General features: G+C 32.2%; 1 protein-coding gene across 1 annotated transcript in view; it reads right to left on the bottom strand.

Annotated features, from left to right (window-relative positions):
- Nucleotides 1-27,977, bottom strand: part of LOC100371982 (plexin-A2-like) — a 63,732-nt gene that overhangs the window by 17,777 nt on the left and 17,978 nt on the right. Inside the window, exons 10-29 of the mRNA XM_085497506.1 lie at nucleotides 26,953-27,054; nucleotides 26,698-26,791; nucleotides 26,066-26,253; nucleotides 25,819-25,967; nucleotides 25,222-25,345; nucleotides 22,752-22,888; nucleotides 22,459-22,506; nucleotides 21,311-21,484; nucleotides 18,660-18,756; nucleotides 17,762-18,019; nucleotides 16,974-17,150; nucleotides 16,492-16,723; nucleotides 15,714-15,859; nucleotides 14,275-14,396; nucleotides 13,950-14,015; nucleotides 4,419-4,493; nucleotides 4,227-4,293; nucleotides 1,387-1,533; nucleotides 893-1,052; nucleotides 407-516 (exon numbers count right to left, since the gene is read on the bottom strand). Coding sequence (XP_085353632.1) covers nucleotides 407-516; nucleotides 893-1,052; nucleotides 1,387-1,533; nucleotides 4,227-4,293; nucleotides 4,419-4,493; nucleotides 13,950-14,015; nucleotides 14,275-14,396; nucleotides 15,714-15,859; nucleotides 16,492-16,723; nucleotides 16,974-17,150; nucleotides 17,762-18,019; nucleotides 18,660-18,756; nucleotides 21,311-21,484; nucleotides 22,459-22,506; nucleotides 22,752-22,888; nucleotides 25,222-25,345; nucleotides 25,819-25,967; nucleotides 26,066-26,253; nucleotides 26,698-26,791; nucleotides 26,953-27,054 — 2,673 coding nt within the window. The remainder of the gene's footprint in view (nucleotides 1-406; nucleotides 517-892; nucleotides 1,053-1,386; nucleotides 1,534-4,226; nucleotides 4,294-4,418; nucleotides 4,494-13,949; nucleotides 14,016-14,274; nucleotides 14,397-15,713; nucleotides 15,860-16,491; nucleotides 16,724-16,973; nucleotides 17,151-17,761; nucleotides 18,020-18,659; nucleotides 18,757-21,310; nucleotides 21,485-22,458; nucleotides 22,507-22,751; nucleotides 22,889-25,221; nucleotides 25,346-25,818; nucleotides 25,968-26,065; nucleotides 26,254-26,697; nucleotides 26,792-26,952; nucleotides 27,055-27,977) is intronic.

Raw genomic sequence — 27,977 nt, 5'->3', positions numbered from 1 at the left:
ACAATTGCATAAGCAAAGTGACTCTACACAGTTTCAAGGTATCGTTTTATTTAATATAACTCCCAGAGCATAGCGCTAGAAGACTGCAAGTCTAATGTGCATAATTTATCAGTTAGACCAGAATAAAAATTTTACTCTTTGAATTGTTCTTGTAAGTAAAATCATTTGGGTGACGAGGAATTTTTTTTTGCCTAAAAATTGGAAGCATGGTCAGTGATCACTCGCTACTAATCTGTTTAGCAAGATGCACTGACCAACTTTAATCCCAAGGTCTTAAAGTTTGTGAAAATCTCAGTGACACTAATAATCAAGATATTTTTTGACACAAATAAAAAAAAAATGAAAAAAGCAATATGACAGGTCTGAGGTAGTTCGGTGAACAAAGAATTTGACAGTTGTGTCTTACTTTGTAATTTCTCATTGTATTTATTTTCTTCCAGCGACCTTCGATTATAGTGGTCACATCTTCATCCTGAAGAACCAAACGACCTTCCAACTTACGACCATGTCTCCACTCTGAATTGAAGATTTAATAAGAACACAAGTCATGACATGGTAAAGTCCAGTATACAACTTGTTATATAGCAAGGAATATGGCACATGTCATGACATGTTTAAGTCCAGTATACGTCTTGTTATATAGCAAGAAATGTGACAAAAGTCATGAGAGGGTAAAGTCCAGTATACGTCTTGTTATATAGCAAGAAATGTGACAAATGTCATGAGAGGGTAAAGTCCAGTATATGTCTTGTTATATAGCAAGGAATGTGACAAATGTCATACAATGTCAACAAGATGGAATGTAATAAATCAAGACATATGTAACAGTGAAGACAAGTCAAATATAAACAAAACTATTCCTTCTTCACAAGAAAAAAAAGGTTGACATTACCCAGATCCACTTCATCCACAGAAGGCCTCTTACTGAAGGGTATACCAGTACTTTTATAGATCACATCCAGTAATTTTTCCTTAACTTGTGTTACTGTATCAATATCTAAAACTTTAGCTTTCAATTCAGATGATGAATCGTCAGTGAGAACAGTAATTGTCTAGAAAGTAATAAACAAAATATACATTTAATCAGTGCAAGATTTAATTCAATGTTCTGAATTTATGTTAAAAAGGGAAAGTAATAAATAAATGCAAATACTTGCAATATATTGTACTCCTGGGCATTGAACATTGACAAAATTTGGAAGTCACAAGCCTAAATTTCTGAAAATGATGGATGCATTTAGTGGATAGTGGCCATTTCGCAACATTGCTAAAAAAAACATTTTTCCTTGGAACAGTATACTGAATGAATTCAAATTTCAACAATTACACATAATCTAATATGACTACACTACAGAACTCATTTTAATTTTAATAATTGTAGATTACCAGAACGTTGTGGGTGATATCTTCTCTCATTAAATATTCATCATTTAGTGAGTACTTAGCACGGTATTCTATTGCATCAACAGGTCCAATCTGTATCTGTTGTTTTAAGGCTTCACATAACCAGTAGATAGATGCACCACAACAGTTCTGAAAAAGAATACATTCAGCAGGTCTAAAACATCAGTAACATTTTTAGGCACCCAATTGTAAGACCAACGTTTTTGAAAATTACATACAATACAACAAAAATATTGATGACATAAAAGATATCCAAATATAATATCCTTAATATGGCATCTAAATTTGAAGCTCTAAGTCAGCATTAGAAAAATCATTAAAATATTCAAAAAAAAAAAAACAATGCTTATTCAATATGTAGGTTTAACAAGCAGCCTATCGGCTGAGATAGCTCCGCTGTTAGCAATGCACATTTCAATTAAAGAAGTGAAGACATCATTAGAAAATGAACAATATGAATAGTATCAAAGCAATCGGACTTACAGTTTTTAACAAGAAGTCGAAAATATCACTTTTTACCAAAAATTACAAAAATATTCACCAAAATAAATTAATTAGAGAATTGAAGATATCATCACAAAACGAACAAATCTGAGAGAGGTCCACATGTAGTACCTATATATGTAATATCAAAGCAATCGGACTTACAGTTTTCAACAAGAAGTCGAAAATATCACTTTTTACCAAAAATGACAAAAATATTCACCAAAATTAGAGAATTGAAGATATCATCACAAAATGAACAAATCTGAGAGAGGTCCACATGTAGTACCTATATATGTAGTATCAAAGCAATTGGACTTGCGGTTTTTAACAAGAAGTCGAAAATATCACTTTTCACCAAAAAATGACAAAAATATTCACCAAAATTAGAGAATTAAAGATATCATTACAAAATGAACAAATCTGAGAGAGGTCCACATGTAGTACCTATATATGTAATATCAAAGCATTTGCTCTTGCGGTTGCGGTTTTTAACAAGAAGTCGAAAATATCAGTTTTTACCAAAAATGACAAAAATATTCACCAAAATTAGAGAATTAAAGATATCATTACAAAATGAACAAATCTGAGAGAGGTCCACATGTAGTACCTATATATGTAATATCAAAGCAATTGCACTTGCGGTTTTTAACAAGAAGTCGAAAATATCAGTTTTTACCAAAAATGACAAAAATATTCACCAAAATTAGAGAATTAAAGATATCATTACAAAATGAACAAATCTGAGAGAGGTACACATGTAGTACCTATATATGTAATATCAAAGCAATTGCACTTGCGGTTTTTAACAAGAAGTCGAAAATATCAGTTTTTACCAAAAATGACAAAAATATTCACCAAAATTAGAGAATTGAAGATATCATCACGAAATGAACAAATCTGAGAGAGGTCCACATGTAGTACCTATATATGTAGTATCAAAGCAATTGGACTTGCGGTTTTTATCAAGAAGTCGAAAATATCAGTTTTTACCAAAAATGACAAAAATATTCACCAAAATTAAAGAATTAAAGATATCATTACAAAATTAACAAATCTGAGAGAGGTCCACATGTAGTACCTATAGATGTAATATCAAAGCAATTGCACTTGCGGTTTTTAACAAGAAGTCGAAAATATCAGTTTTTACCAAAAATGACAAAAATATTCACCAAAATTAGAGAATTAAAGATATCAACATGAAATGAACAAACCTAAGAGAGGTCTACCCAAGGTACATATATACCAAGTATCAAAGCATTTAGGCTTGTAGTTTTCAAGAAGAAGTTGAAAAAGTAAAACATTGACACGGACGACGACGACGACGACGACGAACGACGACGGACAATCACTTATATGATAAGCTCCGCTCGACAAAGTCGACAGCGGAGCTAATAAAAACAGATGTGAACACATTATGCCAAGGTTTAACAGCATGAGCATAACTAGTACTTAATACCAGAGGTACAAATGTACATTACTTGGGGTTTGCAATGCGCATAGTTCTGTATGGTGACATCATGTCAAGATCCAATTCAAGTCCCATCTCGTAGATAGCGAGACTGATGCTACAACCTTCCGACATGACATATATCAATGTTGAAGGTTTGTAACAAAACAATAAAACATGCCTTACCACTATCATAGTGAATAAATGTAATACATCGAAAATGTACAGAAAATATAGTTCTTGTAATCCGTCATATCATGAGCAGCTATTTTGATCCACCTGGACCTCCCAGTATCCTAGTTACCTTGGGCATGTACATTCGCATTGTTCTGAGTTGGGAACGCTTATTGCAAGAACGAGATTGAAACAGGATCTTGGTATCATGTCACGCTACTTGCAAACCCCAAGTAATGTACCTCTGGCAAGACTTACATCAGCATAAAAGAGCTCACAATAAATATGACAGAGTTTAATCCCTAATGAAATGGGTCATTACTGACAACCATTTACAATGAATGTGGTAAGTACATTGACATTATGAACTGAATTTGTTTTAAGATTATCAAAGTAGGTAATCAATGTGTGTCAAATGCTTATGCCAGCATAAATTTTTCTAGTAAGAACACTGAGCATCTGATTAAAAAATAAATTAAAACTTGATGTCAAAATGATTCATAACATCAGTGATTGTTTTGTTCTGTGACTGGATGTAAATCTAAGACACAATTTCTAAATTCACACACTTCTGTAACACCTTGGAATATATCCATACAGCATTTTACTGATGGGTAAATTCTATTGTTTTCAGTGTCAGATATGTATTATTATAATGTATCATATCAGGGTATAATTCTGTAGTTACACTATTCTCTACAACAAGAATATTTACCTTTAAAAACGGGTACAGGTTCAGCACATACCAGTTGGTCAGCATTTTCTCCATAACTGACTCAGTTCTATAAAAAAGCAAAAAAAATTCAATTTTATTTTATTTGTTTGTTAGCTTTAATAAAATGTCATTTAAATCAATAAATGTCATCAAAGGCCGATAAGGTATAGATAAAGGTAGATATTGCTGTACCTCCTCAACATTCCTTTTACACTTTCATCTTCCACTGCAAACTCTGCAGCATCAGCCAATAATGTCTTCAACACACTGTAAATGCAAATTATCATAAAACAAAGTTATTCATGATGTGGCTTCATTTTATATGAATTTTCACTGAATCTCTTTTTTAAGTTTGGCACCAGTATCAATATTTGAGAAAAAAAGCAAACAAAAAATAGTTTCGGGTGATGAAAGATTAATTGTGAAGATTGCACCATGAGTGAAACTAAACACTCAGTAGCCTTACACACCATAGCTACAGAATGTCCACAAGTACCCTGTACATAATGAAGTGTATTCTCTGTGTATTTAAATATGGGCAAACTCATATTCAAGCAGTGCTAAGAGTATGTAATGATAATGTAAATTTTGCTATTGTTGTATATTTGGAATGAAATGTTAAATGATATTATAGGTTTCACACCACAATTATAATTTGTAGGTCTTAATGAGGTATGTAATGGCAATCTTGAGCTTCAACCTGAGCTTGCTCAGAGTCAACCTGAGCTCCACCCTGAGCTTCAACTTGAGCTTCAACCTGAGCTTCAACCTGAACTTCCTCAGAGTCAACCTGAGCTCCACCCAACTTGAGCTTGGGAAATTATTTAATATACTGATTAGTTTTTCATGCAAATTTATCTTAATTTATCATTTGAATAAAATATCTTTTTTGTCCAATACGTTTAGGATAGTATATCTAGTTTGGGTGAAAATCTATACAAATTAATACTGCATATTAATTTGGTAGATTTAATTTGGTTTAAGGTAGCGGGACTATTATTTGCATACTTGTTTTCATCTTCTAATTGTGACTAAATGACTACAAATAGACCCAGGGAAGTATATATTTTTAGAATCGCCAGACTTCAAGCTTTTCACAAGTGTATTGTGCATGCCCGTATCTGCATTCTACGACGCGTTACTCAACCAAAGGTGAAAAATTACTTTTTCTGTAAAAAAAATAATTACGCATTTATGCTGGCGATAAGAAGTATTTTTTTCACTTTTCCTAGTTGTTCAATAGTCTGGTAAATTGAATGTGTCTGGTCAGTTTTATTCAAGCAACACGTTTTAAAAAATAGTGTGCTGAATTTCAATTACTGTTTTAGTCACATTGCCCCCAACTCAAACCACAACTCGTTGGTAAATAATCGATGAAATAGTTTGTCTGGACACATTCAAGTTCCTCTCACTGTCACCTTAAAGCTGTAAAAATTTGGTGTTAATCCGACGATAATAAGTATACGTTATTTTTTGTTAAAGACCTTGCTTGTATTTTGAAAAACATAAACTCCTAGAAAACGTCCATGAAGTAACAGCAAAGATTTTCAAGCTTGTTTATCGGCACAATCAATTAGTTTTCCCATCAAGGTCTGTTTTAACATGTGTAGGGACATCCAAATGTGTAAGGCTATTGGAAACCAAAAAAATAAAGGAATGGGATAGCTATAATTGGATAAAATCGCCAGATGAAAACACCAAAATCAATGATTTTTTTCAGTGGCTGTGTGACCTTGTGTCTGACACATTCATATGCAAATGACTAATCTGTGAAACAAATAGGGGCGGAGACAAACCACTCAAATGTTTGGAACACTAATTGTGTGTCAGATAGCTACTGATAACACATCCTAACATTGCTTTGTCTTGAGTTTATCTTTGAAACTTATAGGCACACAGATTAAACCTGTGTTGTTGATTTTGGAAAACACTACTGAAGCTGCCTTGCTTCCCTTCAGAAAATCTACATTTTAACCAACTTACATGACATTCTATGTTATGTTGACTTTATCACATGAAAGTTTATAGTGCATTTCATCAATTAATAAATAAATGTGAAAATCGTAATTTTCAACACAAATAATAGTCTCGCTACCTTAAATCACATGTGGATATTGCACAATTCGAAAGAACTTTTGGAAAAACTCTGATCTTTATCTGAAATAAAGTCTATTAAAACATTCAATTTTAGATATTGTTCATCAATCATTTTTTCATAAGAATGGTTCTAGGCGATATAAATATATTGTTCTAAACTACAATTCCACTTATTTCGTCAAGAATGAAACTAATGCCACCACTTTTTACAGTGAAGACGACATTGTCCTCATGCTTGAATTTTTGATAGATAATATATTTGTTAAGTTTGGAGGACATATATTTAACTGTGCTCCCTTACTGACCGACTTGGTTTTATTCTTGTATGAGACCGAGTTTCTTCAGAAACAAACAATTAAAAGAAGCTAAATCTTTTAATTTTACATTTAGATATATTGATGATGTCCTTTCCATCAACAATTCTAACTTTTGTGATTCGCTCCCATTGATATATCCCACAGAACTAGACATTAAAGAAACTACAGAATCAGCTTCCTCGGCCTCATACCTTGACATTTACCTTGAATTTGACAACAATGGTCATCTTTCTACCAGACTTTATGACAAAAGAGATGATTTGTAATATTGCTTTTTGACATTGATTGTTTGGATTATAGTTGGGTATTGTTGCTTGGATTTACAGCTGAAACTCAAAACGAATTTGGCGCACCGACACTGAGCTCCAACTTGAGCATCTGAGATCGAATCAGCTCGGTTTAAGTCACCCGTTAAAGCAAGCGAAAGAAATGCACTCGCTAGCGAAAACGCACATCTCTCTAAATATAGTTTAAACTTGTCATCGAAAATGATTGCACGGTTTGTAAAATGAAGTCTCCCATTGATGGTAGTTTTTTTTATTGAAATCAGCAAATATGGCAACAAAACTGAGCATTACGACGTAGAAGCCAAAACGGGAAATAATTTTACCCCAGTATTAATAGTGGAAGATCATTACAATAACCATAGAAAAACCCCTTACTACCTTCCATGAAAACCTGAGCGCTGCGCCACGCTGAGCTTTAACTTGAGCTTGGCATATTGTTTACAACGGAAGCTCAAACAAAGTTGGGGCGCCTACACAGAGCTCCAACCTGAGCGTCCAAGGTCACATCAGCTGTGTTGAAGTTAAATATTATGTTTCCAATTCTGTCATCGCCCAAGACTTTCTGATGGCACAATAAGAGCGAAATAATTTCTTGAAACATTATGTTGAAAATAAATCTCACCTTTCTGTCAAAATATTACTATGATACAGTGTACCGGTATTTGTAGTTTTGTTGTGCTTTAAGATTTTTTGTCTCTAATATATTTTATCTTTTGTCTATTCATGGAGCTTTTTTTTAGCTCCATGGTCTTTTCGACCAGGGTTGTTTATGTTTGAACAATCTAAGGTAACAAATCACTAATAATCGGCTTTATCTGTCATTTACTCATCGAATCTTAGGGTACCAGTATAACAAATTAAAGTGCAACAACACAGAATAATTAGCAGCTTGTGTCTATTCACAGTATTGAGCTCCATCCTATATAGAAAGGCTGTGGTATATAGAATGAATAAAACAAATAATAATAATAACTTTGTTGTTATCAAATCTCTGTTGAAATATAGATAAAATTACAATAAAGAAAAAAATCATAATAATAAAAAAGTAAAAACAGAAAATTCCGTTGAGACAAGCGTAAAATAAGTACACATCAAAAGTACACGTCAAATACAATACATTTATAAAGAACACATCAAAAGTCTGTTTTGGGGTGGAGAGGTGTTAGACCTAGCTTTGTTTATAATAATAATAACAATATTCATTAGACGCATAAAATCCTTAGGAAAGGATAAAAGGGTCTTACAGAAAGAAATTTAAAAACTATAATCTAAAAAGAAAAAGAAAAACCTATTCTAAAAATATAAAAAAAATCAAAAACAAATATGAATAAACAATAAAGACAATTTGCAACCAATGGTGAATACAGAATATAGAATGAACACAAAATGTAACCTAATACACTGATAGTTGTTGCTGTTTTGTTCCATAGCTGTTTTTTAGGAAGACAGCTAAGGCTGGTGCTAGAGTATGGTGGGCTGTATATTTCATTACAAAATGCTACTCATCCTCAATTATATTTTGGCTGCACAAATCACATGTTCTTTTATCCAGTGGCATATTATTATGTCTGCCTTTCTCAATTTTAAGGTCATGGTTGCTTGTCCTGAATTTTGCAATTAACCTCCTAAGATTATGGTTCTGCATATTCATTAAGTAATTTTCAATTTTTAAATCTTGTTTAAAAAGTCTGTATGTTCTTAGTTTGTTTTAGCCAAGGTTTGTTTTCTATTATCATTATGCATGTGAAAAATCCAAATGATTTTTTGATTTTTTTATGAATAAAGTCTAAATTTTTCTTATTTATCTTGAGTTTACAATGGTAATAACATCAATATCTTGCATGAGGGTTTCTACACTTGTAAACCATTTACTTTTTACATTCTTATTTACTAAGTAGGCTTCTCTTAATAATATGTTATCAGAGTTTGTTACTCGGTTGAATATATATATACTTAAGTCGTTGTTTCTTGATAAAACAATCAATTGGATACCTTCCTAGCTCACCATAAACAGCCATTTTTGGTGTGAATTTGGAGAGACCAAGAATGAACCGACAAAATGAAAGATGGACATCCTTGGTTTGGTCTTAATGTAGCTTGTAATCAAACCATAGTACATCCATGATCAAACAAACCAGGGCATAGTCAAGCCTGGTTTTTACTCATCAAACTTTGCAAAATTTTGTTTTTTAATTCGGGTTAGATAATCAAATTTACTCAAATCCCCTTCAAATACCAATATATGTACATATATCCCTGTGCTTATAAGTATGCTAATTTTTGTTACGAGGGTTAAAATGGCTGGACAACAGGAAGTGCTCTACCTGCTGCCAAGCTTCAAATTATGATATCACATATTTAAACAATGTTTTTATCAATACTTTTCATTTATTTCCAGTTGACGTTTTTGATGGGCAGAAAAAAATAAAACAAGCGGGCGACGGAACAATCTTTTCTGTTCTGCAGTTTTACTCAAGGAATTGTACCTAGTGTTTAATAATAATAATAATAATAACTTTATTGCATCCTTAGAAATACAATGTTTCTATCAGTTAATAGCAATAAAGATTAGTTGTGATAACTACTACTACAAAAAGAAAGTTAGTTGTTAAAAAAAAAGATAAAGCAAGTGTTACATATCAAATGGCATTTTTATTTCTTGATTGAAATGCATTATGAATATAGTTGCCAATCTTTTTTATTATTACATCATCTTTTGAAGTCATCAAGAAATTAAATTTCTGGAGATCATCCTGGGTTTCTTGTGGAAATATAATGTCTTGTATGATTTGTTGGCGTATTACTTTATATTGTGGACATTTCATAACAAAGTGCAGTTCATCTTCTATTTCATTCTGTGAACATTGTTTGCAAATTCTATTTTCAGTAGGTATTTTTGGTTGCATATGTCTCCCTTTTTCTATTGCTAAATTGTGATTACTAGTTCGAAATTTTGTCATTGAAATTCTTTGTTTCAAATTTAGCACATCTAAGTATTTTTCAAAATTATAAGAGTCTTTGAATTTTTCATAAGTTCTCAGCTTTGTTTTTTCAGTTATATTTTTTCTCCAGAAATTTATGTATTTTTGTTTGACAACTTTGCCAATTTGCTGTATATGTTTTGTTAACCAATCATTCTGTTGTTCTCGTGAAAAGTTCATGTTGTTCATCATTTTTTGTATTGAAGAGTACCATTGTAAATTGGATTTCTTTTGTTCAAGGTATGCTTGTTTTGTGATATTATTGTCTGGTAATTTAGTGTTTATGTGTATTGTTTATGTGTTAATGATGAAAGTGTTTTGTTCTGCCTATGTTACACCTCAGACTACTATAGAACAGACTAGCAACACCTATTGTATGTGTGAATTGGGGGGCATGTAAGAGAGGAGGTGTGAGCCATGGCTAATCTTGCTGGTAGTTAATTGACACGTCTTTACCCGAAGATCGCATGTTTTCGTAATGTCATTCTAGTGCATCGCACATATTTTCAGATCTAACTGAAATTCGAATCTGAGTTTTGAAATGAACAAATCTGAGAGAGGTCTACCCAAGGTACATATACAATGTACACCAAGTATCAAAGCATTTGTATTGAAAACAATTGTTAAAAAATATCTCCAGCTAAATGGAAAATTATATGCATGCTTTATAGACTTCCAAAAAGCCTTCGATAGTGTCTGGCGTAATGGATTGTTTTATAAATTACTCAAAAATGAAATAAATGGCAAAATCTATAATATTATTAAAAATATGTATTGTAATACAAAAGCATGCATTCGTTTAGAAAACACAATCACGGATATATTTGAGACAACAAAAGGTGTGAGACAAGGCTGTGTTATAAGCCCCACACTATTTAATTTATATGTTAATGATATGAGTAAATACTTGGAAGACAGATCCCTTGATCAGGTCACACTACATAACACAAAAATTAACTCGCTACTTTACGCCGATGATCTGGTGCTAATTTCAATAACAGAAAATGGCCTACAAAATGCATTAAATAAACTGCAAGATTATTGCCAAAAATGGAAAATCAAAGTAAATCTTGCGAAAACTAAAATTCTTGTATTCAGAAGGGGAACACTACAAAGAAATGAACAATTCTATTATCAAAATGAAAAACTTTGCTGTGTCAACTCATATAATTATCTTGGAATAATCTTTCAGTCAAATGGTAAATTTACAGAAGCTAGAGACAACCTAGCAGATAAAGCAATCAAAGCCATGTATGCACTAAAGCAGTCTTTACCAAAAGAAACAGACTGTAAAACGTACATCCATCTGTTTAATATATGTATCAAACCAATTTTACTGTATGGATCTGAAATTTGGGGAATGAAAAATATGAGTAACAATAACTGGGACAAAACTAAAACAGAAAAAGTGCATCTAAAATTCATTAAACAACTACTTGGGCTTAATAAATACACAGCGAATAGTGCATGTCGGGGTGAAATTGGAGCATTTCCATTGATAACTGAAGTGAAAATCAATATGATTAAGTTCTGGTCCCGTGTCACAGACAAGTCACAAAATAATTATACAAAGATAGCGTTAAGCGATCAGACTTTGTCAAAAGCACAATGGGAAACATCAGTCAAAAATATCTTGAAAGATGTAGACCTCTCTAAAACATCACAGCTATCACATCAAAATATTAAGGAAATTAGCAGCACTATTAAACAACAATACATAACATACTGGAGAGAGAATATGACAAATGAAAAAACAAAACTGAGAACATACATTAAATTTAAAATTAATTACAATCTGGAAAATTACATTAATGTTTTGGATAATAATCAAAGAATATCAATGGCTAGATTCAGGACAAGTAGTCACAATCTAGCCATTGAAAAAGGCAGACATACCAATCCAAAAACCCCATTAGAAAATAGAATTTGTAAACAATGCCCATTACAGGAGATCGAAGACGAATTACACTTTCTTTTAGTTTGCCCACGATATCAAACAGATAGAAATGATTTTATTTCCAATATTTTATTGCCCAAAGAAATCATTACCAACCTGCAAAAATTCACATATTTAATGAAAAGTAATGACAGAAATATAATAAAACTTTTAGGGGAATTTTTACATAAATCATTTATTTTAAGAAATGAGCTTTTTTTGGATATAATACCTTGACTCTTTTTTTTCTATTTTTTACGTTATCATACTTTTATTTTTTTTTTTTAATCACTTATATATTTATTGCTGTAAACCAATAGAACATTTGTAATTCTAAGGATGCAATAAAGTTATTATTATTATTATTATTATTAAGCATTGTAAAACATTGACACGGACAACGACAGACAATTACTCATATGATAAGCTCCGCTCGACAAAGTGGACAGCGGAGCTAATAAAACTGAAGATGAATTACATAATAAAACTGAAAATAAATTACATTTCTTCATGGATTGTCATCTCTACAACAATTACTTTCAGGTACTTTTGTTTACTATTACCTTTATCTTATTATTAACCAACTCAACTTCCATTTATTACTTTATTGTTGTAGACTGATAGAAAAATAATATTAAATAAACATTATTATTATTTAAATAATTAGTCAATTTTTCCTTTTCAGAATAAAATAAAACTGTAACTGCAGAAATAAAGATTAGAATAAAAAAAGGAAAAATGTTTCATGTGTGTGAAACAACTGCTTTAATGTGTGACTCCAACACAACTGATTTGAATTTAGAGCTTCTGTTGTAAACAATTTCCAGGGTTCAAGTTGGGTGGAGCCCAGGTTGACTCTGAGGAAGCTCAGGTTGAAGCTCAAGTTGAAGCTCAGGTTGAAGCTCAGGGTGGAGCTCAGGTTGACTCTGAGGAAGCTCAGGTTGAAGCTCAAGTTGAAGCTCAGGTTGAAGCTCAGGGTGGAGCTCAGGTTGACTCTGAGCAAGCTCAGGTTGAAGCTCAAGATTGCCATTACATACCTGTCTTAATTGTAGACACCCATGAATGTAATCCTTTCTATTTTGAAAACAATTTTTTTTGAATAATAATGGTATGTATATTTTATTTTATTGGGTTTGTGAATAGAATCTTAGTGGAATGGCAAACTGATACAATAGAAGTTACCAGGTTTTACTTTTTAAATGAGACTATGGTAATACCAGTGTACTAAAATCAGGTTCATTGTTTGGACTTTCAATACTGTGTCCTATTTAATTTAAAAAAATAGTCAAATCACTCTTTTTGATTTTGTATAATTTGGGGTACTTAACTTAACTCAATTCTGCTACATGTATGTGTTACATAGCCTTTTGTTTCAACAAGACTTAAACATCATACAGTTAAACCTGTGTTAGTAACCACTATTGTAACTATATTGTGCAGTCCAAATGCAAACTACATGTAAAGTGAACTGTCTATTCAGACAACCTGTCTAATATGACTGTCATTGTGGAATCACTTTGGTCAAATAAACCTGTGTATAAAGACCAAATTGCTGTGCGCTATTTTTATCTTTAGTGTTTTATACACGTCTGCTCAACCAGGATAATTATTTATCCCCCACCTTCAAATACGTGTTGACAAATTGCTTTTAAACTTATAAATTATTTGCTATACAAAAACCACCTGTCAATAATGAATAATTTCTTTCAGCACCTTGAGTGGTCCCCTTACACAGGTTTAACTGTATAACGTATATTAGGATTATGTGTATATGTTTTTACAGAAATCATGCATTCAGTGCCTGGCACTCACAGATATGTTAACTCACCCTTAAACAAATCTTCAGAAGAAAATCGTTAAGAGGAAGAGAAAATAAGTTAATTAATAGGAAAATTGTGGGAAGATTTTGATGACAATATTAATGAGTTAGTATCACAAAGAAATGTATTAGCGGGAAGTTTTGAACAAGAAAAAAACATAAAGTTGTTAAATATATCAAAGCAATATCAAAGCAAGAGTATAATAACAATATATAGCATTAAAAAATAACTTGCACAAACCATTAAGCATGTACATTGAAATACTACCAAGTAATTCCCACTTACTCAGTCAGGTAGGCCATGTGCCTCTCTTTATGCAATGCTAAAGTCAGCAAGGATCCAATGTTAACCCTGCATAAAAAAGTTATATAAACCTGTTATGAAAGCAGTTACCAAGAATGATAACCTGAGTATATATTATATAATACTATAAAGTACCACCAGTGTTTACGTTTGATCCTTATTTATTTACTCCAGGGTTTGAATTGGTGAATTATCTACAAGTAAGTGCACAAACTGTGTTAACCTTCAGATTTAGAAGTGCCACTTCTTGTAAGATTGATATTTGCCTTTTTGGCACTCAATCACAGATAGTTTTTGTTGCACTTACCGATCTCTTACAGAAATGTTACGTTCCTCTTCTAGTGTATGTATAAAGACAACCAGAAATTTCTTTTCTTTCAATAAGTTGTGGAATCTTCTTAATCCTTTGGCTAAATTACTACTGGCATCCTGAAAATATAAAAAAACAAGCCATGCATGAAACAGTCCCAGTTAGTAATCAAATTTAAGATATATAGTTTTGTAGTATAGTAATATAGCTGGAATATAACCATGTCAGGAATATGATTTTACATTAAAATGATTGACATTTGTATCTGATTGTCAAACAAGTACTTGTCCATATTGAAAGATATTGCTCTGGAACAGCATTAATTAAAACAAAATTTTGAATACATGTATATATATATAACATGATGTATAATGAATATATAAAATTTAAATATAATAAGTCAAAGCATTTAAGAGATATGGCTTTAGAAGCCCAATCATTAAAACAAAATGGCCATCAGTCAGCCATTTTGAATCCAATTTGAAAAATAAAATGACGAGCATCAGGAACCCGTAATGTCTAATATACATTAGACATTACGGGTTCCTGATGCTCGTCGTCAAGTTAGAACGAAATCCACCCATAAATGCTTGATATTTGATGATTTTTTAGCACAAAAATTACAACCATTCGGCCATTTTGAATAGGATAGTCAAACCAATATATATGTATATTTATGACATGATATATAATGAATATTTAAAATTTAGTCGGAGATATGGGTCTAGAAGCCCATTCATTAAAACAAAATGGCCACCAGACAGCCATTTTGAATCAGATCTGAAAAATAAATGATGTGCATCAGGAACCTGTAATGTCTAATATATGTACCAAGTTTGAACGAAATCCATCCATAAATGCCAGAAATGCTTGATATTTGATGATTGTTTAGCACAAAAAAGGCCACCATTTGGCCATTTTGAATAGAATCGTCAAACCAATATATCTGTCTATCTATGACATGATTATAATGAATATTTAAAATTTCAACATAATCAGTAAAAGCAAGTCAGAGATATGGCACGAGAACCACATTCATTAATCCAAAATGGCCGCCAGTCGGCCATTTTGAATCTTATCTGAAAAACAAAATTATTTGCAGCAAGGTCCCATAATGTCTAATGTTTATACCAAGTTTGAACAAAATCCATCTGTAAACAGCTGAGAAATGCTTGATTTTGATGATTTTTAGCACAAAAATGGGCGCCATTCGGCCATCTTGAATTAGATCGTGAAACAAATTGACGTGCATATGTATAATATCATGTATGATGTATGTGTGAAGTTTGATTGTGATTGGTCCAGGCATTTCTAAGATACAGGTCCGGACGCACGCACAGACGCACACGCACAGACACATGGAGGTCAAAACATATCCGAATGGGAATTAACAAGCTCTTATGTATGTGCCAGAAAATTAATTCTATTTCACTTACAACTGTTCCCTTCAAAAAGACAGGATGGTCAGTTTGTCCAGCAAACATCATATTAACAACATAGTCATTAAAGCTCAAGAATGGAATAGATGCAGGGCCACCTATATCACTCATCTCAGGCATCATAGTCTGTAACTCAGTAAAAGCTGCAAGTAAAACAAAAGTACAGTTACTGTGAATACATTGAGTATTTGTTGGGTTTTAATTTCAATATAATTGTAAATGAGTAAAATGTGAATAAAATCTGCAAAACTAAAACAACGAAAATGACAACAGAACTTGATTGAACTTGATTCAATGGAATACCCAATGAATTTGCCATAAAAATATTTCAATACATATTGAAAAAAAATCCAAAATTTCGACCACTTTTAAATGATTTGTTTTGAAAAACGGTTGGGTTTTTAGAATACAAAACAACAATAAATTTTTGGCCAGTCGAATTTTTCAGTGAAAAATCAACAAATATAGAAGTTGGGTTATATACAGTTGCAGAAATAGAATAGTTATAGAAAGTCACGTCTCTAAACAAATTATTTGAGTAAAAATAAGTGAGTGATTTCTGGTGAGGTCAAAATTTTGGAAATCAATAAACCTGCCAAATAATTAGGTGGTCGAATTTTTAGAGTTTTTAGGGTAATACATTGTACAAAAGGTCATATTGGGGTTGGTAGCCCCATAGCTGCATGGCGAAACTGAACAACTTTATTTTATGTATGTAAACATTACATAGACATATAGATATACAAAACATATTTTAATAAGATTTTATTCTTACCAACTTTCAGTTTATCCCTTATGGCCAACTCAACAGATTCCATTTTTTGCTTTGTTTTCTCCACTGTTAAGCGTTCATTGGTATGTCTACGTTGACATACTATACATACTACAATCAGGATAATAAGAAGTAATAGAGCAGCAGCAGCTACTGCAGCTATGACTTCTATAGGTAAATCATCTTCTGGATATTCCACATAACCAATAAAAAATTCCAATACACCAACTCGGACCTTATTTATGAATAAATTCATGTGAGATTTTGTAGTTACACTGTTTTGTTATTTACACATTACCGGTACAATCAGTTAGTACATGGTATCTGCTTCATACTTAATTTGTCATAGTCAGCATAGTTCAAATAAATCATATCTATTTTGCATGGTTTACTATTAGCTTCACCGGTGAAAAACAATTCCCTTTGCCACTTGTCTCGATACTAAAACGAAACAAAGAAATATTGATTTATATGCCATTACTTACCCTAACTTCTGGTAATTTGTTTTTGGTTGCTGTACCATTAATATCCACACCTTTTGGTTGAGAATTTGGGGGGTTACAATTAAGTTGATTGACAGCAAGGCTGGTCACATTACATCGCTCAGTACCAATGTATACAAACACTTCTTGTGCTGTACTTGCAAGGTTAAGATTCTTTCCCTACAAACAACATATACAGTAATCATAGATGTTGTTAGTGTACAGGTAAAACTTGCATTATATCTAACCCACATGTAAACTAAGGAGTATTTCCCCTGCCAAGCATATATTTATGTTCGGTTATGGGCTTTCGGGTATATACTGTAAAATACTTTATTTTCTCTTGGAATTAATTTTCGCTATTTTCGCTGAAGGAATGATTCAGTGAAAATAAAATCCAGCGAATATAATTTTTTTTCCTATACTTTACATTAAACTCGTCAAAAATCAGTGAAAATAAATTCCATACAAAACACCCAAAAAGTCTTTTCAGCAAAATTAAGTCTTTTCAGCAAACATTCCAGCGAAAATAAAGTATTTCACAGTAATTCAGTACAAATACATGCAATACTGTAAGCAGTTTAATTTTTACTGAAATATACTGTTATGTGTATATAAAGTGATACGATGAATCTTAGGCATAAATTGATTGATAAATCTTTAAATTTAATACATCACAGACTAGATATAAGTTATGCTTATATGTAACAATTAAAGAACTTTAAATGAAAACAAAAACAAAGAAAAGCTTTTAATTAATTACAGATTAAACTAATTATAAATGCACTTACATCAATTGCCAATTGTTCTCCTTCAAACTCTTTAATATTGTCTTTTTCTTGAAACATAAAATATTCTGGATCATCAAAGATTTTGAAACTAAAGTCTGGTAGACTGAGGAGATCCTCTACACCATCCATTTTGAATCCAATTGTAACATCTGTGCAGTTATCAACACAAGTTGATGCTCGTCTTGACCGAGATAATAAATAATTTATTTCTGGTGTAATGCATACCATATGGTCGTTGGACAATACATCACATGGTTCCTGTATTGAAAGAATTAACACATCACATGAATAATATATGCACATTGTACATATCATACTCAACCACGTTAGCCCACACATCAAGTGCCCACTCCCACTTTTGCGCAATTTTCATATTTTCATATTGTCATTTACACTTGGAAACTTGGGTAAGCACCCACCCCTAAAAAATCCTGATTTTCTGAGTTGAAAACCCTGGGCACTAACGTGGTCGAGTATGGGATATCCTTTCTATAAATACTAATCAGTAGCATATGCACGTATATAAATGATACTAATAAGTATATTATTTTATTGAAGGAACATCTTATTAATCACAGAGTCAAATGGAAAGGATCTGGAGATGGTACATCATAAAAAATGGGCAGTTATATATACTGGTATAAACAGCAAGTGAAAAATTCAAGTTGTCTTGTATGGGATATACTGGTACCTGCAAAACCTTTCCATTTGACTATCGATATGTACAATTTGGTTTTGCTTCAACTGTTCAACCAGCAGCATAAATTGAAAACAGACAAACAGAGACATAGTCTGATAAATAAAACCCAAACTATAAATCCCTTTTTCTCCACTACAAGAGTTTAATATTCTATTTATTTGAAACACTGGAACAAAAGAAATCTTTGTGTATACTTACAGATTGATATGGGTCTTCTGGAGGTGAATTTATAATAAGTAAAGGTTTCTGTATTGATTTGAAATATGATCCTGTGACTTCAATCATGCGACCCCCACTGAAATTAAATTTGACAAGTCATTGAAAATACAGTTCCTATTGGTACTTTTTAAATTGACAGACATCTTGAAGACAAGAGTGACATATGTGTGAAATACTACAGTCATAAAGCTATTAAAATATATAGAATATATATATGATTAAACATAATTTTAACAAAAGCTGTCAATGTATGTATACTAGTATATCTAGAAATGGTTATTGATTAAAGACAAAAATAAAACAAGCAGCCTCTCAGCTGAGATATCTCTGCTGCTAGCAATGCACATTTTAATTAGAGAATTGAAGATATCATAGCGAAATGAACAAATCTGTGAAAGGTCTATCAGAGGTACCGGTACCAATATGTTTAGTATTGCGATTTTCAACAAGAAGTCAAAAATATCACTTTTTACCAAAAATGACAAAAATATTCATCAAAATTAGAGAATGGACATATCCAATGAACAAATTTGAGAGAGATCTACCTGTCGTATCTATATTGAAATATCAAAGCAATCGATTTTCAACAAGAAGATTAAGCTTTCACTTTTCATCAAAAAATTACAAAAATATTTACCAAAATTAAATCATTAAAGACAATCACTAATATGATAAGCTCTGCTCGACAAAGCCAACAGTGGAGCTAAAAACGAAATCTGCTAAAGTGTACCCAAGAGAGGGGCAGATCATTTGTAAATTGAGAAATAAATGACTGGCATCATGAAATCTGCTTAGGTATGAGAAATGGTTATTTGAGGCATAACAAGCAGCCTCTTGGCTGAGACAGCTCCGCTGCTAGCAATGCATATTTCAATTAAAGAACAGAAGATATCATTAGAAAATTAACAATATGTATAGTATCAAAACAACCAAAATGAACAAATCTGAGAGAGGTCCACATGTATTACCTATATATGTAATATCAAAGCAATTGGACTTGCGGTTTTCAACAAGAAGTTGTAAATATCACTTTTTACCAAAAATTACAAAAATATTCATCAAAATTAGAGAATTGAAGATATCATCATGAAATGAACAAATCTGAGTTAGAACCACATGTAGTACCTATATATGTAATATCAAAGCAATTGGACTTGCGGATTTCAACAAGAAATCGAAAATATCACTTTCTACCAAAAATGACAAAAATATTCACCAAAATTAGAGAATTAAAGATATCATTACAAAATGAACAAATCTGAGAGAGGTCCACATGTAGTACCTATATATGTAATATCAAAGCAATTGGACTTGCAGTTTTCAACAAGAAGTCGAAAATATCACTTTTTACCAAAAATGACAAAAATAGTCACCAAAATTAGAGAATTAAAGATATCATTACAAAATGAACAAGTCTGAGAGAGGTCCACATGTAGTACCTATATATGTAATATCAAAGCAATTGGACTTGCGGTTTTCAACAAGAAGGTGTAAATATCACTTTTTACCAAAAATTACAAAAATATTCATCAAAATTAGAGAATTGAAAATATCATTATGAAATGAACAAATCTGAGAGAGGTTCACATGTAGTACCTATATATGTAATATCAAAGCAATTGGACTTGCAGTTTTCAACAAGAAGTCGAAAATATCACTTTTTACCAAAAATGACAAAAATAGTCACCAAAATTAGAGAATTAAAGATATCATTACAAAATGAACAAGTCTGAGAGAGGTCCACATGTAGTACCTATATATATAATATCAAAGCAATTGGACTTGCGGTTTTCAACAAGAAGGTATAAATATCACTTTTTACCAAAAATTACAAAAATATTCATCAAAATTAGAGAATTGAAGATATCATTATGAAATGAACAAATCTGAGAGAGGTTCACATGTAGTACCTATATATGTAATATCAAAGCAATTGGACTTGTGGTTTGCAACAAGAAGTCGAAAATATCACTTTTTACCAAAAATGACAAAAATATTCACCAAAATTAGAGAATTAAAGATATCATTACAAAATGAACAAGTCTGAGAGAGGTCCACATGTATCACCTATATATGTAATATCAAAGCAATTGGACTTGCGGTTTTTAACAAGAAGTTGAAAATATCAATTTTTACCAAAATGACAAAAATATTCACCAAAATTAGAGAATTGAAGATATCATAATGAAATGAACAAATCTGAGAGAGGTCTACTCAAGGTACATATACACCAAGTATCAAAGCATTCAGGCTTGAAGTTTTCAAGAAGAAGTCGAAAAAGTAAAACATTGACACGGACGACGACGGACAATCACTCATATGATAAGCGGAGCTAAAAAGTCAATGAAACAAATCAATGTGCATACAATGTATGTCTTCTATTATGACTTATTTTTGCACCAACTGCAAATAAAATCAGTCCAGACATGTTCGAAAATTGTCTGATGGACCAACATGGATGAATCAAGGGATGGAAGCCAGAACATAAGCCCTTGTTTCAGACTAAGTCCGAGCAGAACAAAAACTACAATATGTATTATGTGGCCGGGTCTTTATTGTATTAAATACAGCTACATAATAACAGTATTAAAATGTAGTGCAGATTACTGGTTCAATAAAACTAAACTCACCTAACCATACTTGATTCTGGTAAAATAGTTTCAATGGTAGGATCCTCTGTGTATTCATAAGTGACACCTAATAGGGGACGTACAGCTCCATCAAAATATATTGTTAAGTTAGCAGCGTCTGTTACTTTGTTAGCACCAGATGAACATATAATATGAGTCTCATTTACCATATTCCTGAAATAATGATATTTATGATTAAACTCATAAACTTGAACACCCAATATTATTATATGGGGTTTAATTATTCGCATATTTCACTGACATGTAAAATAGCTTTAAAAATTAATAATATAGAAATATTGACCAGCAGTGGTCGGACCAACAGATATAATCGTGCTGTTCGATGATCCCCTGGTAATCACAGAACATAACTCGGCCCAGGTAATACAAGATATCTTGTTGAGCTGAAAATATTAGTTACTCGCCTTGTTCATAAATTACAGGTGATTCTCAAAGAAAACATAGACAAAGCTAAATGGTGAATCAGAATTTCTTAGATCGATCGTAATGTCCGTGTAGAAGCCGAATATTACGTCTTTGAATGCTGAGAAATCAGTACTCAAATATATCTACCACCAAATTCGTAAATCTGATTGTCTGTTAGGGCTCTGAGGTAAAATAATACCATGTATTGTTTCTTTCATAAACCAGTGAATTTAAAATCAAATGAAAATACCTGCAATATCAATGACACCTTTTTTTAATTAGACTCACTCTCCTATCATGCACTCCAACCAAAACTTAGGTATAACTACCACTTTCTCAATTTAGATTTTTGAATGCATTTATAGCATACATGTGGCTACATTAATCACTTACTGTATTTAGGAGAGCAATTTATAGCTCAATGTCAAAAGACATTGTTTTATTAAAAGTACAAAAATGATACCAGTGTATATATCTCTGTATAGTGTTTGACTTAAAGCAGGAGGGTCATCACCTGCGCACGCGCCGGAATTGAGTCCCAAGCGACGATAACAACACACGCTAAAAATGCAAAGGCTCATGGGTAGACGCTTGTTTGTAAACAATGACACGCGATGGCCACCTGACGCATGCGCAGGTGACAACTCTCCCGCTTTAAATGTGAATACATTTGAGACATTGATAGACATGTCAGTAATGTCTGCCGTAATATTTCTACTTACATCCACATATTGTCCTGATCAATATTCTGGTTCATCATGCATCTTTCTCTGTTGAAGTAACACAAAAAGTTAAACAATTTAGTTATCAAGGTATTATTTTAAACCAAAATGTGAAAATTCAAAGCAGCTATGAAAAAATTAAAAAATGTAAAGGCCAAATAGCATTGCACTCCTTGATAGGGAGAGTAAAGTATAACCACATGATTTAAGATTGAATCAGGACAGCACTCAATTTGTCGTCTTGTACAGAACCAAGGCTACTCAAGGCTTTGATAAATTCATGACACACTTACCTGTCTACAGTACATATAGAACCACCAATGTCAACTGTAATATTTCTACCTGCATCCATATATTGTCCTGATATAATAACTGTAGTACCTCCAGATTTAGGACCAATCTTAGGGTGAAAGTCAACCACACTTTGGCTCTAAATGAGATAAAATCAAATGGTCAACATTTATTGACAAGACAACATAACATGCACATATGAGTATCACGGAAAATATTAGTTCAAATTTAGGTGGGAACAACAAGAATAATTTGGTTGTCATAATAACATTCTTTAATATTGATGTTCCTCAATTAATATATAAATGTAATAGTAAAAACTCCAAAATGTCTCCCTCTCTAAAAATTGGACCAAGTAATTAATAGGCATTTTTTTGTTGTTGTAATTTATTGGTTACTAAAACTTGGTTCAACTACAAAATGGTGATATCTTAGTTCTCCAAAATGTCATCAGTTTAAAATTTTTCTTTTTGAACGTATGGTTTAACATAAATTTAGAACTTTGAGTGTTAGAGATGGAAGAAGAAAGAAACCATCACTGACAAATAATCAATATATGCTGTACACTTACACAAAAATAACTTATTTTTTGAAGTTCTACCGGCATTGCTCAATTAATATTCACTCCTGATTATGGTATGAAATATATGCAAAATTCAGCTTAGTTTTATTGTGACTAAATGTGTCAACATGCTCACCGATTTTGGCAAAGTAAATATTGATCATCGTTTTGGTGCAAAAAATACTGTCAATTTCATGTACATGTTGATGGGAAAAGTATTAATTTTTTGGATTAGAAGGATGATTTACACTACATAAGAAATATACCAATCACATTACTGCCATACATGTATCTATCCCATCTTAGTGAGTATCTGGTTCTCATGGTCTGTGCACAGTTTTATTTTCCCCAGATAAACTTTTTTATTATACCCGGTAACCCAAGAAAAGAGCACTTTTAAGTAAAGTTTCACCAATATATTGAAAAATACATGTACAACCCATGCCAAAAATGGTCTTCAAACTGGTTAATAAATTATCCAAGTTTGAAAACTGTTTGAGTTATTGTAACATCAGAGATGACAACAATAGCAACAACAATGACGACTCCAATTTGATGATCGAGGCAAATAATAAATAACAAGCCATGCATGGCACAGTCTCCGTAAGTTATCAAATTTAAAATATATACTTTTGTTTATAGTAATATAGCTGGAATATAACCATGTCATGAATATTATTTTGATAATTATTTTAACATTTAAATGATTAACATTTGTATCTGAACATCAAACGAGTATTGAGAGATATTGCTCTGGAACAGCATTAATTAAAAGCAAATCAGCCATTTTGAATACATCTACATGTATAATGAATATATAAAATTTGAACATAATCAGTCACAGCAAGTCAGAGATATGGCACTAGAACCACATTCATTAAAACAAAATGGCCACCAGTCGTCCATTTTGAATCTTATCTGAAAAACAAAATGATGTGCATCAAGGTCCTATAATGTCTAACGTATATACCAAGTTTGAACAAAATCCATCTGTGAACAGCCGAGAAATGCTTGATTTTGATGATTTTTAGAACAAAAATGGCCACCATTCGGCCATCTTGAATCAGATCCTGAAACAAATTGATGTGCATATGTATAATATCATGTATGATGTATGTGTGAAGTTTGATTGTGATTAGTCCAGGCATTTCTAAGATACAGGTCCGGACGCATGCACGGACGAAAGCACGGAAGCACTGCGTCCGAACGGGGACTAAAAATGGCTGCAAGTCAGCCATTCTGCACTGGACCATGACACAGATCAACTTTCATTAGTTCAAATGGAGCAGTGTCACGTGTGAATTTAAGATGTAAGTGAATTATGCAAAAAAAATGAAAATTGCAGATTTTTATCAAAATCAACCACCTAGGATTGGATTGATATATGAAAGTTCCTAAGTGAGCCAACAGATGTTTTAGTATTTCAAATTCCAATTGGTCTGTACAACTTGGAGATGATGTTCTAACATAAAGAAGCCATTTTCATGTCATTTTTGAGCCAAACATATTAAATATGTCAAAAAAGCAAGCATGCTATGTACCAATTTGGGAAAAAATGGTCCATGAAGAAGAATGTAATGAACAGATGGACAGACACCATTAACAATCCTACACTGTGTCCAGACAGAGTTAAAAAAGAAGTAATAAACAATTTATACCAGTAATAATTAGTAAAGCTACACCACATTAAAAATTATACGCAACTAACTGAAGCTAAGCTAAGTCAATAACATCAGTTATGTTGTAACTCACGTAACATTCACATATAGTTGAAAAATATAATTACTACTACAGGTATTAACTTATCTAACTTTAGGCTACCAAATATCAGTACCACTAATAATAAGTTCTCATTATTTGGTTAATTACTGGTATTTGAGAAATTTAAAAATTTTGATATTTTATCTTACCCTCCATGTAAACTGTACTGAATCATCAGATGTTCCAGTTTGAGTTGTATTATCATTACCAGTTACTGTTACAGTGATTGTACCAGAATAATCAACATCAGCAGACTCTGTGGTACACTCAAGACTGTAATGTAAATAAATAGAAAACAACAACCCACATTATAAATGTAGCAGTGAAAAATAATCTTACATTTTGGCGAGAAAAACACCAAATCTTAATTGACCTGCTTGTACCTGACATTTTTACATTTTGTTTTTTGATTTTGTATCAAAAAATCACCTGACAATTGCCATTGCTGCAAGATTCTTACAAAATGCAGAACCTTGAGACAAGAGTTGTTCAGGTATACCGGTACATCATGTATACTGTTTTCCAATGATGACTTAAATGTTTGCAATTTAAAGTTTCTCTGTTTTGTACATTGTTTAAAGTACATGCAAGATGGGTGGGTATGAATGTTTAAACTTTTTAAACACCACCCCAAAAAAAATCAGATGAGCAAGATTTTTTTTTTGTCTGTCCTTAGTAGTCTTGTTTGTTTGTGGAATGGCAAAAAGAGTACAGATAAGACCAAAGAAGAAAATGTTTTTTTGTACCTTCTTGCTACCACATATTTTTCTTTGATTACTTCACAAGGATGCCCTCCTATAGTAACATTCCCAATACGAGAGGAGTCTTTGCCCAAATTACTACCAGTAATTATCACATCCGTTCCTCCTTCAAATGAACCAGATGACGGACAAATCTGAAATGTAAGAAAACAAATACAATGATTTTATTCTGGTGTTGAAAAAATAGCAGCATCAAAATGTTTGTTCATTAAATATTGATTCACATTATTACCGCATTGATAATAGGATCATCACATTTCACTGTAGATTCTTGTTGCAACCATTCCTGATTACAATGATCGTCAATCTTACAGGAAGTATCACTAACACACCATCCACATTGTAATTCTTCTCTTGTCGTTACTGTTGATAAACATTCACTGCAGTCATGACGACCAACACTACAGTTATACAATGTTACTGTGTGAAAACAAATGTACAAGTTGTTATCATTCAAAAGTCAAGTGAACATGTTAGACTTTCAGATCAATCTGGCAGAGAGTAGAGTGAGGAAAATCACAAAATAAAAATTTCAACAGGCATGAAAAATCGTCATGATTTTACCCATTCACACTGAACACAATAAAATAGACAGTAATAATTATGAAAAACCTAAATAATATCCTAAATTAGGCATTACATCTAGCACTGACAACAATTTGCTGCTCATATCTGCACTTATTTTTTACTGTTTACATTTTCCCTTACAATGTACATGAGGGACACTATGTCACCAACATTAATGTGTTCAAGAATGTTCTGCGTCATTGGATGTAGAAGCACTATTTACACCATACTGTACAGAATGCAATTTGCACAAATAGGTATCAATAAATCAAAAAATGATAATAAACAGATACTCACCAATGAATCCATATATATCATCAATTATATAATTATCATTCCATTGCAAAGTTAAACTAACATTCAGCTCCTGAACATTAGCATCATAATTATACTGAAACATAGAACATCAACAGTTAGCCTTTCAAAACAATAACAATATTTTTCTTTACTAAACAATGTGAGATATAACAATTGAATGGTCATGCATAAACCCACAGTGGCAATGTAGAATTGTCACCATGTGACTCTGATATAACAGTGTATAATACTCACTTTCTTGTCATTACATATTAGAGTAGAGTCATTGTGTCTGGTAGCTGGTGTGGAATCTTCAAATCCATCTCCTCTCAGAATACACTCATAACCAGGATTACCCTATAAATGTACAAATACGGTATATCACATATTATAGCATTATCAATAGCAGTGAATTTTTAGGAGTCATCACTGCAGATTAATCATGATAATGTATCTCATTATTGAGCATCATGAATACAATGTTGTACTCAGAAACATATACCGGGGTACATGTAAAAGAGAGAATATTTAATGAGCTGACGGTTGAAACAGCTCCACTTTTTCATCAGAGCACAGTCTTGCAATACTAAATGCATACATAGTTACATTAACATCATATGCTAGATTTACATGCCAGCATTCTATTGGAGCCAAACTATTGCTCTTCCCACCAATTAACAGGAGATTATTTTTTGTATGTTTATACGTTTGGGGTCAAATAAGAGCTGAGGTCAGTCTGGTTCTTTCAGAGCCAAATAAAACAGCTCCCTCAATCATTTTTTAATATTCGGGAAACTGTGTCAAATCTAGACATAACACCTTCTTGGTATTGATGTCTTCCAGTGACTATTCAAATTCTTTGGTTTTATGTCATGACAGGACTGACAATACATTTCTTGAAAATATAGGTACACTCAGAGAAGACAAGAAAGAATGGGCAAACGATTTGTGCCAATGGTCGTCAACAAACAATACTTATTCCCGTACAGAAATTACAAATGATATTGCCTACTGGGATACCATGATTTGAATGGAACATAATTTGAAGAATGTGAGACAGGGTCTGATTTTGGCCTGAAGTGTTTACATGTTACAGTCTTATCAGAACCCCAAGATTATCCAAACACACTTATACTACATTTTTTTCTGGCTGGATCTATAAGTGTTTCAACTCCTGAGTTTAGATCTTATCACTGTTAAGGATAAGTTCAATAGTATCCAAGTTGTAGATTTATCCACCCCAATTATAGGATATGTCTGTTAATTAGTAGTGAATTCCC

Source organism: Saccoglossus kowalevskii, chromosome 3 (assembly GCF_978046115.1).
Source record: "Saccoglossus kowalevskii chromosome 3, keSacKowa6.1, whole genome shotgun sequence".
Lineage (NCBI taxonomy): Eukaryota > Metazoa > Hemichordata > Enteropneusta > Harrimaniidae > Saccoglossus > Saccoglossus kowalevskii.
The sequence above is the reverse complement of the archived record's forward strand: the minus strand, read 5'-3'. Positions and strand labels throughout refer to the sequence as shown.